This window comes from Channa argus, chromosome 2 (genome assembly GCF_033026475.1).
Source record: "Channa argus isolate prfri chromosome 2, Channa argus male v1.0, whole genome shotgun sequence".
Lineage (NCBI taxonomy): Eukaryota > Metazoa > Chordata > Actinopteri > Anabantiformes > Channidae > Channa > Channa argus.
The window spans coordinates 6,663,591-6,675,396 of record NC_090198.1 but is presented as its reverse complement, the minus strand read 5'-3'; the positions used below and the strand labels follow the sequence as shown (position 1 = coordinate 6,675,396).

Below are 11,806 nucleotides of genomic sequence, written 5' to 3'. Positions count from 1 at the left end.
AGGAAACCCACACAAGCACAGAGAGAACATGCAGACTCCACACAGAAAGCCAGCAGCCAGCGGATTACAACTACGGACCTTCTAGCTGTGAAGCAGCTACACTAACCAATCCACCAGCGTGCAGCCCACAAGTACTACAAACAATGCAATTTACATATATATTGCACACCTAAAAAAAAAAATAATAATCAGCTTGAAGTTTATTATTTGCAGGCACAGGAAACCAAGGACTAAACACAAGGCTGCTAAGTTTCATTATAGGGTTTCAATCAGCAAACCCCACAATCTCATGGTGACATATCTCTTTCAGCACAAAATATACAAATATAGATCTCAAAATGAGAGAAACGCTTCTATACAGACACAGTATGTGTTGACATACGCCTCTGATGGAAAAGAAGCTCCAAAAATAAATAGCACTATCGTACAATCTGGTTCAGAAGAACTTCGCAGTCCAATGGCCTTGACCCAGTGTATTTACCTTAAAGACAAAACACCTAAACCCATTTGCACTCATTAAATACAACAAATTAAAGTAGAAAAATGCTACTAACTTGTGCAATTGAAATTAGTATTCAGTGTGAGAAAAAAGAAGAACCTTGCAGAGTGTGACATAAATAAACCCAAATACACTGAATTAAGGCCACTGGAAGACACATTTCCTTTGCCTTAGCTCCCCTGCCATAATAATCCCAGAGACAAGGTTGCTGATGCAGAAGTGCACTGTAACTCCACAGCAGTGAGTTGTACCGATCACACATCACATCATAAAACCCCTTTTATAAAGACATATAATTATTACAATGGCAAGGAAAAAACAAGTAACACATTTCTCACACTTCTGTAGCAACACAAGTAATTTTGTTCTCAACCAGCAACTAACTATTTCACTTCAAGTCAAATTAGGACAGACAGGCTTTGCACTTAAACTAGGTACAAGGGCTAAAAAAATTAAATAAAACCAAAATAAATTGTGTAAAACCAGGAAGGAATATAATGTGATTTGTATTTTTCTATATCCCCAAGAAAGAAAAAGGAGCAGGTGATTAGATAGGAATCATTTGGGAAGCGGTACAGTAACATCTCTAATGGCACAGAACATGAGGCAGCTGCTTACAACAAAACGTCTGAAAGAAGGAAGCACGTGAGGGTAGGATGGCACATTCAGTTCAATTAAAAAAATAACAGCATGTTTCAAACAGAAACCTCACAATGCAGATTAAAAATTAAAAAAAGACTTGGCTTTTGATCATTTCTCATCCTCTCCCTACTTACATTGGTATCATTATCCTTTAATTCACTGATTTCTGAAAAAATAAAACAAATACATTCTTTAAAGCCCAACAGCGAATAGCAAAAGGTTGCCAGTGTCGCACCTCAGACAAACTTTTCAAATAGCCAAAGACACCCAAAGTGAGCATGGTTCAATCAAGTCCGATGTTTGTCAAGGCAGAAAGGGAAATCGAAAGAAGATCTCAAACTGATTTCCACTCGACAGAAAAAAAATAGAGGTTCTTTGCTTTAACATCATAGGAAACTCAACACACACAGATTTTTCCACTGAAATAAAACAGAAGTCCAGACGTCTGCAGTGACCTGTGTGCAGTCAGCACTGCTGTAGAGGAACCCCTGCGCAAAAACAATCAATAGTCTGACGTGAAGCTTGTCTTCCCAGCATTTCCTGGACATTTATATCAAGCTTCGCTTCACTGAATGAGATCAGAGCAGACACAGTCTGGGTTTGATTTAAGTGGCAGCAGCTGATGAAAACTGATGATATATCAAGTTACCCATGTTGGATTGAAAGACAAATGCTGCTAGCCCTACAAACATTGTAACCAAACTGTTCTGTTTGATAAAGAGGGTCAAAGTATCAGCAAAAGAAGAGTAGCACGGGATACATATGTGACATAAATACTGATAAATGTTTGGCATGACTGCACTGTGAGTGTCAGATGAATAGTTCTAACATTTTGGTTTGGTTAACATTAGAGTTAGATGAGAAAAGGCAATGTCGCAATGATATCTCATGTTAAAAATAAGGCTAAAATAGCATAAAAGACTGAAAACAGGTGGAAACTCTGCTGCAGCTGATCGATGTAGCCAGATACGTTTCAGAGATTATAGGGGGTGGGATCAGTCTTCTCATCTAACTTTCGGTACTTTTTTGCTTTTGGGAGGTGTTGTTCGGTGATATTCTATATTTTCTGTCAACAATGCAAATGAAAGAGACCAAAACCAAAAATGTGCACAGTACTGCTGCACCAGTGCATTAATTCCAAATGGAAAACCGATAAACGCACTGTTTGCATTAAGAGCTGGACAAACGCATCGTTAGCTTTGACCTTTTCATTTGATTTGCTGACAATAATAAACCCTATTTGTCAGTTTTGTGTTTTAATGTGACAGCCAACCATGACCTCCTGGAAATGCCACTCAATAATAATTACAACACTAGCTCATACATGGGAATAAGACAGAGATGTGTAAACTCATATGTGATGACTCAATAGGCTTTTACGGTTCACAGTATACAGCGGTGCATAATGGCTCTGGGTAATGACATAAAGGCTGCTTTGGCATTATAAGAATGTGATGCCAATATGATTTTGATATTTGTAGCCTGAAGTGAAATTGATTTTCTGCAACAGGCCCATGATGAGTTTATGGACAGGTCAACAGGGAAGTCTATTTGCATTTAATTGTGAGAGTCAACATCAAGCTCCTGCATAAGATTTCCCAAGAGATTTACAACACGGACCATAATCTCTCCTAACGCTGGTTAATCTCAAGAAAAGACTGCATGTGCATCATTTTGTGCATATGCAAATAGTTAAAGTGTTCAAAGTGTTTAATGGACATGAGTTTCAGTTCTGTGGGTCTGATACTGTACCTCCTTCGTCTGGTGGGAAAAGGTCCAGGTCTGGTGAGGACATGTTTCAAGGACACTTTAGCAGAGCGCACATTACTGCCACTAGATCTCAACAGAGTGAGCTGAGCGACTTCCCAAACTTTTCAGCATGGAGTTGTCTCCCTCCCTGAATCTCCGCCCTCATCACTCAGGGTCCTTCTGAACCTGCAGAGCCTGCTTTTGCCCTCCCTCCTCCTCACGTCCCTGCTTCTTCTGTCCCTGCTTGGCACTTTCACAGTAATGGGGCTTTTGCTGTCCTCTGCCTTCGCAGACGAAGACAAGGGCTCAGCAGGTGAAGTCACCTCCGGACCCTGTGGGTTAGGTTGGTCTGTTGGTGTCTGGGAGCTGCTGGGAAACACAGTGGGTGAGATTGGGGACAAGGGTCCTAATGGAGAGTAACGTCTCAAAGAAACACCTTTAAGATTAACTGCAAGCTCAAGGACCAGTTTCCTCGATGCGTGGGGGTGGCACAGGGTTACAGATGCTTCTTGTGGGTTAGGTTGAAGTCCACTGTAGGTTGAAGAGTCACTCTGACCAGCGGTGGGGGGCTCAGATTGTGGAGCATTGATTCCTTCCCTGCTGACAGGTGACAGATCCGAGTCTTCTGGACTGTCCGCTGACTGAGAGGAGAGAGGTGATGCAGGGCTCTCTGGCGTGCACGGCTGCAGGTCTATGGTTGCTGAGCAGCAGGAGTTTGGCCTCCCCACTACATCAGTCTCTTCCCCACGCTGACCTCTGGCCCTGACTTGAGCCCCCTGCTCCCGAACAGTTTGGTAGCTGTGGAGCCCCAGTGTAATCTGGGTGGGTCCCGGGGGATCCAGCAGAGGGGCATGGCCTCTGGCTCGCCCTCCACCATGGAAAAGGCGACTCCATAAATGCCCGACGCGCCGTCGAGAGGAAGAGGAGGTTGAGCGCCGTGTTGAGTGACGTCTGATCTGTCTGTGCATCGCCAAGCGCAGGTTCTGTAGCACAGAGGCCTGAGGGCACAAAGAGAAATATAGAGAAACTATGACTCTGTTTTTTAGCCAAATGTCCACTACATTTTACCTGAAAGTCGATCTTACTTAGGTGTGTGTGCAAAGCTGGCTGCAACAATAAAATGTATAAAGTCCTACACCTTTAATTTGGGGACAGTGGGCCACAGGGGTGTACCAAATTCTTCAAATCCATAGTTTGATCCAGACCTCCAGTTTTCAAGCCACCGTTTTCTTTCATACTTTGGTTTTTGTTTTGTTTTGTTTTTATATGACCTAAACTCCGTTCACTAGTGCTGCTTTGACAACCACCTTACACTGTGCCGTATTGACACGGCGTTACTTTATCTGGGTAAGGCCCGCACACAAAGGCCGGTTACAGGTCCTCAGAAATCAGCGTTACGGCCCCTCCCCTTCGCCTTTTTGGCTACATTTCTTCTGCAGGAGACTGCAGGCAGGGTGCAGACACCTGTGGAAGTTATAAAAGCTCACTTTCATTCATTTTATGATTTGGTTTGTTTCCTGGTTTTGCTCCATTGACAACATGCACACACATTTCATTCACCCACTATGAGACCATCATATCACACACACCTCAGGATTGATACAATTTTCTCCTTTGGTTTGATTATTTTCTAATAAAAAATTATTACAATTGAGTTTGTTTATGCAGACAAGAACCAAAGAAATACCAGTTCTACCCTCAGGAACATCCACACAAGACCATAGACATTTGTGATGGACATTGGGTGTCAGTTTAAGAACTGTTACACCCCTCTTGTACTTGGGAAACATACTTCACAGCAGTTCACTGACTTATTGAAAGTTCTTTTAAAATTTTTAAAATGTCTTAAAAAACAAGACGCTGGAGCACACTGACATTTCAGCACCATGTCTACCTTGAAACTTAATGCTGAAAGCTTTTGGAATAAAGTCAGCGCTGCAGATTTGTAAATGTGCTCCTGCCTGTTGTTGTTTGAAATTTATGAAAACATCTTAGACAGTAAACACACTGCAATAGTACAGCTTTGTATCAAATTTGTTTTGTTTTTTCGTCCTTTCGACTTATCCTGTGAGTTCAGCGTCGCCACAGCGGATCATTTTCCGCATGTTCATTTGGCCCAGTTTTTTTTTTTTACACCGGATTCCTGAAGCAACCCTTCCCAATTTCTATTGGGCTTGGACCGGCATTGCACAGCTGGGGAGGGAAATGGACTGTTGGGGGTTCAGTGTCTTACACTTCGACATATAGCCGGGACCGGGGATTGAACCACTGACCCTGTGGTCCGTGGAGGACTGTCTTACCAACAGAGATACAGCCGCCCCTCTACCGAATCTGTTTTGTTTAATCCGAATAAAACCAATAGAAAATAGTCTTGTTCATCACACCTGAATACTCTGAACTTGCATTTCAAGAAAAAATGTCCCGGCCTGTAGAATTATGAGAATGCACTACCTGGGTTGGGTTGTAAACTGGGAAATCCTCCACTGGAGGAATGAGACCCTGGGCGATCAGCTGGCCGTAAGACGGGGGAGCCTCTCTCTGAACAAACTCCGCCTCCATGCGAGTCATCTGAGTTTCAAAAGCTCTACGGGGTGGAGAGAATGGGAAACAGAAGGACAGCATGAATCGAAACGACTGGATTTAGCCGTCTAATTCTCAACCATCAACATCCGTGAGATGCTGTAACAGAGCAGGGGACTGTTTGAACTTAGAAGGTTGTGACAGATTTATACTGACACAAAGCACTGAACAAAACAAAAGCAATAGCACAAAAAAATTGAAGCAGTTACACATTTTGAATAAAGAAGAACACAAACATGCTCTGTCCCTACCTGTACTCTCTGCTCCTGAGCGAGTGGAGTTTCAGGGCACATCCGAGAGCAATGACCAGCAGCAGACTACAGACCAGACTGCCAATCAGGGCGGCAGTAATCACTTTTCTGGGCACCGCTGCCAGGCAGTCTCTCTCATCGCTACCGTCTAAGCAGTCCTCCTGGCCATCACACCGCCACGTCTCAAAGATACACAGGTTAGTCCCACAGTGGAAGTTTCCAGGTTGGCAGTCATAGCAGTTCTTCTCATCTGACCCATCCGGGCACCTCTTCTGATTGTTGCAACGCTCGGAGGCCGGGTAGCACATTCCAGTACCGCCCTCGCAGGGGAACTCGCCATCTGGGCACATCGGACAGCCCTCCTCGTCACGGCCAGAGGGGCAGTGCCAGTAGCCGTCGCAGCGCTGGCGTTCAGAGAAGCAGCCCTGATCACTGCCGCAGGGACGCTCGCCAGGAAAGCAGTAACCTTTAACCTTGGAGGACAGAGACACACATGACTGTCTAGACACCGAAAGGACAACTGGTGCTCTGCTGAACTGTTTGTGTTCTCCGCACCACAGATCAGCTACAGCCTCTATCAACCGGACTAGATAGGAGGTGCTTAAGGAACGAGTTTAAAACCATAAGCCATTTAGGATAGATAGAAATAAATGAAACATTTACACATTCCAGAAAAACTGAATGTAATGGTCCCAGATTTCAATACCTGGTATGTAGCATTGAAGCCGTGTCCAGGGCTGCGAGGCTGAGCCATGTACAATACACTCATTTGCCCACGGCTCGACTCCAGCAGGGCCGGACGCCTGTTGTTATGATATGACAGCACCTGTAAGAGGTGCTCTGCCCGTTGTAGCAGGCCATCGTAAACATGCAGCGAGTCTCTGGGGCCGAGCTGCAGATCCAGCTGCAGCACGATGGGCTTGGGGTCCTGGGTGTCCAGCAACCACGAACACCTGAGCTCCACCACGGCGCTCCTGTTGGGCCGGAAAAAATCCGGGGATGCAAACGAGCCATAGAAGTTCCCCAGACGTTTGCCACAGGTGGTGTCGGGGCACCCCAGCTCGTCTGTGCCATCGGGGCAGTCCTTGGCTCCGTTGCAGCGCAGAGAAGCAGGCAGGCAGCGGGTGGATTGTGCCTGAGTGCAGGGAAGGGAGCCAAAAGGGCAGAGGCCAGGCTGGGTCTCAGTGGGAGGTGGGGAGCAGTTACGTTCGTCTGTGGCGTCGCCACACTCATCCTGACCGTTGCACTTCCAGGTGCGAGGGAGACACTTTCCATTCCCACACAGAAACTCATCTGACTGACAGCTGCTCTGACCCAGGTGGCCTACGGAGGAAACACAGTGACAGACTGGGGCAGCAGAAAAAACAAAGATGCAAGTTCACACACACACACATTGACATGTCAGCGTTTAGCTGAGTGAAACAACAGAAGACATTTTTAAATTATAGTCAAACACAATCAATGATGGTCTTCCCTCACATACACTGGCTTAAACAAAAATAAAGATTCAGATCATCAGGACTCAACACTATCCAGTGTAAAATGTCAGTGACTATGGGTTCAGGTGTTTACTTGTTATGTACTAGTGTTACTTTATTGAGGAGTTGCATTGCTGGCTCCATATCTTCCTTCGTGGAACTTACCTCTGATGTAGGAGAGACGGAAGCCCTGGGCTTGCCCCGAGCTGTTGGCCTGAGAGTGGAAATAGAGCCAAACGTGCCCCCTGGTGGAGATGAAGGGTGAAGGCAGCAAGGAGCCACAGAGCCTATATTCCCCATTCCAAGAAGGTGTCAGCAGGAGCCAGTCGCCCAAACAACGCCCCGACTCCGCCAGGTCAAAGTTACGGAAACTAAAACAGAGCATCGATCGTTTCACGTGTTTATTCAAGAACAAACATTATATATGTGTGGAGTGTATGTGTGTTTGTGTGTGAGAGGAGAGGGGTGGGTTCTACCTGACGGTAATGACCTCGCCCTGACCCCCCTGGATATGCCAGCTGCAGTTGACTCCAGCTGGATAGTTTAAAGGCCAAGAGGGGCTGTAGATCACACCCCTCCGCTCTGTATGGACCTCTACACGTTCACTGCAGCCTGCTGGAGAGACAGGGGGGAGATGGGGTGAGATTGGTCCCTGCAGCACTTTTGTAGATGTTTATGACCTGGAAGATGGACTATTATTTTTTATCATCAAAGACAAGCAGCAAGTTATAAAATATTATTATTTTTAATTTCAATCATTTCCCTAAATAGACCCAAAGTAATAAGGTGCTACTCCATCAATACATTATTTTAGTTTTGTTTTACTAAACCTTTATATGTAAATAGTCACAATTATATATTTTCATGTTAAGAAATGGCTAAATAATTTACCATAACAGCTGGGTACTGTTGCGTGTTATCAACATCATCAAACAAAAGTTAATTAAGTGTTTGCTTAGGACTATTTTGAGCTGCAGAATAATACACATGTGGAGAGTTAGTGAATATTTCTGGCAGGTATATTTATATATGTTCTAAGATATTACATATATATTTAATATTTCTGGAAGTTAAAACAAACTACAGTCTGTTTGTGATTATGGTACATGGCCACAGACGATAAATGCTGATTTCCATCAGTGTGGCTGACTGATGTGTATCTGAACAACAGTGGAGCTTCTGTGAAAGCGCGATAAATTTGTTCATTGTTTTTCTAGATTTTTGTTGAAGATTCTCATCCTTTCTTTAGCAAAAAAGCCTTAAAACAATGGCTCGACAAGACAGATGACGGTAAGGCCTTTCAGGGGAGCTCTGTGCTGTGCCGATCACATGGGGGCTAAAGCAAAGGCAGCAGCAGTCAAACCCGGGAGCCACGGCAACCGCATCGCCTGCTGCCATCGCAGCATTGCTCCAGGGAACAACACACAGTGTGAGGTGGCCAAGAAGAGCACTGGGGATAAGTTACAGACCTCTGTGACGAGTGCAGTCAGCGAATCCTATCGTTTTGTAATGTAAAGAAAGGCATCGGGATGAAGCCTTTTGAAGCACGAGTTGATGCACTAATGTAACATTAATAGAAGGAATTTTCTTTTTCTTCTGCTGAGCACAAGGAAAGAGAGTTTGGTGTTTAATCATCTCATTACTGCCTAATGCCACAGTAGGAATGAACCACATGCAAGAAGACGCTGTCTAACAAGCCTCTTAATTAACCACAACCACAGAGACAGAACATTAGCTGAACTGCTTAACAATGATTATCCAAAGCTGACATGCAGCAGAGATTCTGCTCAGTTCCGCTGAGTGTGTGTTTCAGGCCTTCTTGATGAATCGGTGAAGGGAAACAAGGGGCGAAGGGAGGAATCACTTAGAGCTCAGATAGATATTGACTACCCTGGACATGGATGGCTTAGCACACGCACACACACACACACACACACACACACACACACACACACACACACGCTAACTGGACTGGACCAGTGCTGTATGTTTAACATGTTTGGTGCCTCAGTTCTTGTCACTACATGAGTCACTCCACATTACGTTCTGCTGCCAACACAACAACAGTACCTGAAGATTAAGGTGGATTGTTTTTTGAATGCAGTATTAAAGCCCTTCATGTTCCCCTCGGTGTCGTTTTAAAAAGTAAAGTTCACTCAAACTCGGACAAGCGTTCAAAGGAAGAGATGCAGGCTTCGCTAAGAGAAAATGTCTACTTCCTCTGCTGTAAAACCATATCCCAGTTGGAATGGGTGGTTAATTTCCCCACACAAGGGCTGGGCCAAACAAGTGCCAACATGTGTTTGTGATTGTGTGTGTTCAGTGGTGTGTTTGAAAACTGGCTGTACTTACCAAGAATGTTCCCCCCTTCCTCCACTGTCTCACACAGACAGACTATCTCCAATCTAAGACAGTCTAACCTGTCCATGGGTTTATCCTTTATTTCCTCGCCAATAAAAAGCAGCATATGATAACAGAACGACAGAAGAGGGAGGGGGAAGGAGAGAAGTGACTGTCTGCAGAGAAGCAGTGATGTAATGCTGATAGCAGCATCACATTTATGAAAGAGCATCCGTGTTTCCACACTAACCCTGATCATTTAGCCACCACAGATCAATACCTCCCCCCCCACACACACAGGTTTGTGCTTGATCGCAACAATGAAAACATTTGGTCATCACCTATCACATCACTTTAGCAGAATGACACAGACAAGAGAGGCGAGCAAAGATAACATCCACCACTGCTGGGGTGTGTGGACACTGGCTTTAACGCCAGTGATAATCAGTGATGTATGAGCAGCTTTGTAAAGTGCAGGACCTTCACCGGTGATAAAAGCATAAATAAAAATGCAACATAAATTAGTTTATTGAGTTTTTCCTCGATACGGTGTCACCGGTTGGCTCCTGTCACGTTTTCATTAGGATTAAAAGGAACATACCTATGTGTGCACATCTCCGTTTGGACATTACAGCATAGGTAGCCCACACTGTTGTTTCTCACCTGAACAGAGCAGAGCAGAGCGGAGCCACAGCAGTCCGAGCAGCCGCGCCGTCAGTCCCATGATCCGCATGGTGCTTTTATCTCGGACACGTTTTCCAATCTTTGTTTGACATGCGTGTCCTCCAGCGAAGCTCCCGCATCTGGTTTCAGCTCAGACATAACAATCACACCGAAAGATCCTCATTGCGAAAAAGCATTGTGTGCCTCCGTCTGCAATCAGCCAAGGTACATGTCGAGTTAGACACCGCAAACCGCACGACTTCCTGCTGTCGCCTTTAAAATAAGAGCCTCGTGCAATCGTTCAGTTGAAGACTTTCTGTAATTGTAATGAAATGTTATCTTGGAAGCTGATCTTTTTTTTCTTTCTTCAGTATGTTATTGTGCAGTCAAATAAATCATGCGCTCAATAAGCACAGCCAATAAAGACTGTTCACATACTGTTAAAATAGTTTAATACCAGAGAAGTTTCTAACGTTCAATTTGACAGTTAATTACAATTGGAAATGAATTGGAAATGAATTACAAATGTAAATTTCAAAATAAGCAATTTGAAAAGTCAACACCTAAGTAGATATTTTCACACATCTGGACAAAGGTGTATTTGTCAATCGGTATTTTTTTTACAGCATAACATGATACACAAATTCTAAAATGTTCTTGTGTGATGTTCTTGTGATATGATGAGTCTTTGTAAGTTGTATGATATTTTACAGACTCGAGATGTATATACAGGGTATATTTTGAAGGCAACTCCGCCTTACTTCCGCTATGGTTGTTTGCGATTCAGTGTTCGTCTTGCCGCATGCAACTGGACAAAGTGGTTTACATTCTTTGCAATCCTCGCACCAGGATTGCATGTAACACACGGATGAGTTCAAACTGTTGAAATTACCCTGAAGTACAGATGTTGAAATGACAAGAACATCTGAGGTTGCGTTGCTTCTGTCTTCTTCCAATCTCTCTCTATTGTGTCGGATGTGAACCGTCTCACCAACGCCATCAAGTGGTCAGATTGGTGCGCTGCATATCCCTCTGACCGTAAATATAAAGATATTTATAGAATCTTTCTGTGTTGTCACAGAAACCATGGATGTGCGTTCGGGATGCTTCCAGAAAGGAGAAAAAAAAATGATTATTGTATTTCAATGACTTCAATGAAGTTGAAGGATCTAGAAACACGAAATAGTTGGCCAGCGACGAGCATTGATAAAAGGCACCGCTGGGATTCGAACCCAGGATCTCCTGTTTACTAGACAGGCGCTTTAACCAACTAAGCCACGGCGCCGGTGAGTGGCAAGGAAGCAATATACCTTTAAAAAGACAGAATAAACAAAAATCACAACTTTGCAAAATAGCGTGGTTTGACGTAGGATGGGCAGGAAACTAAATCGTTGTCACTCCCACTTGTACTAAAATGAACTTGGAGCCGCAACTCAAAGCATCAAAGCAGGAGACAATTCCTTTAGGAAACCCCATCCTGTAATCAAGCACCTGGATTACTTTTCAGTTACGTGTGATCACAACAACAACAATACAATTTATTACAGGATACTCATGATAATGAGAAACAAGGGGAATACATTTCGGGGTCTTATTCAGAAACA

The 11,806-nt window shown here is 44.1% G+C and overlaps 1 protein-coding gene and 1 non-coding gene across 4 annotated transcripts; both read right to left on the bottom strand.

The window, feature by feature from the left end:
• Positions 1 to 182: 182 nt before the first annotated feature.
• Positions 183 to 10,439, bottom strand: lrp3 (low density lipoprotein receptor-related protein 3). 3 transcript variants are annotated; one of them, XM_067495022.1, is made up of 8 exons: positions 10,203 to 10,439; positions 9,552 to 9,636; positions 7,676 to 7,814; positions 7,365 to 7,570; positions 6,428 to 7,044; positions 5,722 to 6,194; positions 5,342 to 5,474; positions 183 to 3,888 (listed from the first exon to the last, which is right to left on the bottom strand). In XM_067495022.1, exons 2-8 carry the CDS (start codon positions 9,625 to 9,627, stop codon positions 3,016 to 3,018), a joined length of 2,517 nt encoding a protein of 838 aa, XP_067351123.1. In that variant the 5' UTR covers positions 9,628 to 9,636; positions 10,203 to 10,439; the 3' UTR covers positions 183 to 3,015. The 3 variants fall into 3 exon arrangements, with proteins under 3 accessions (XP_067351123.1, XP_067351124.1, XP_067351125.1); XM_067495023.1 differs by lacking the exon at positions 9,552 to 9,636; XM_067495024.1 differs by lacking the exon at positions 9,552 to 9,636 and having other exon boundaries at positions 7,676 to 7,811.
• Positions 10,440 to 11,413: 974 nt separating this feature from the next.
• Positions 11,414 to 11,487, bottom strand: trnat-agu (transfer RNA threonine (anticodon AGU)). The gene has a single exon. It is a non-coding gene; the product is annotated as a tRNA-Thr (tRNA).
• Positions 11,488 to 11,806: the final 319 nt, after the last annotated feature.

Bases quoted from the DNA above. Each gene is read 5' to 3' on its own strand.
- lrp3 (XM_067495022.1), bottom strand. From the start codon at position 9,627: ATGGACAGGTTAGACTGTCTTAGATTGGAGATAGTCTGTCTGTGTGAG. The intron at 7,045-7,364 runs GTAAGTTCCACG...TTTCCTCCGTAG, and splicing joins CCGTCTCTCCTACATCAGAG to GCCACCTGGGTCAGAGCAGC. The intron at 6,195-6,427 runs GTATTGAAATCT...CTGTCCTCCAAG, and splicing joins GCTTCAATGCTACATACCAG to GTTAAAGGTTACTGCTTTCC.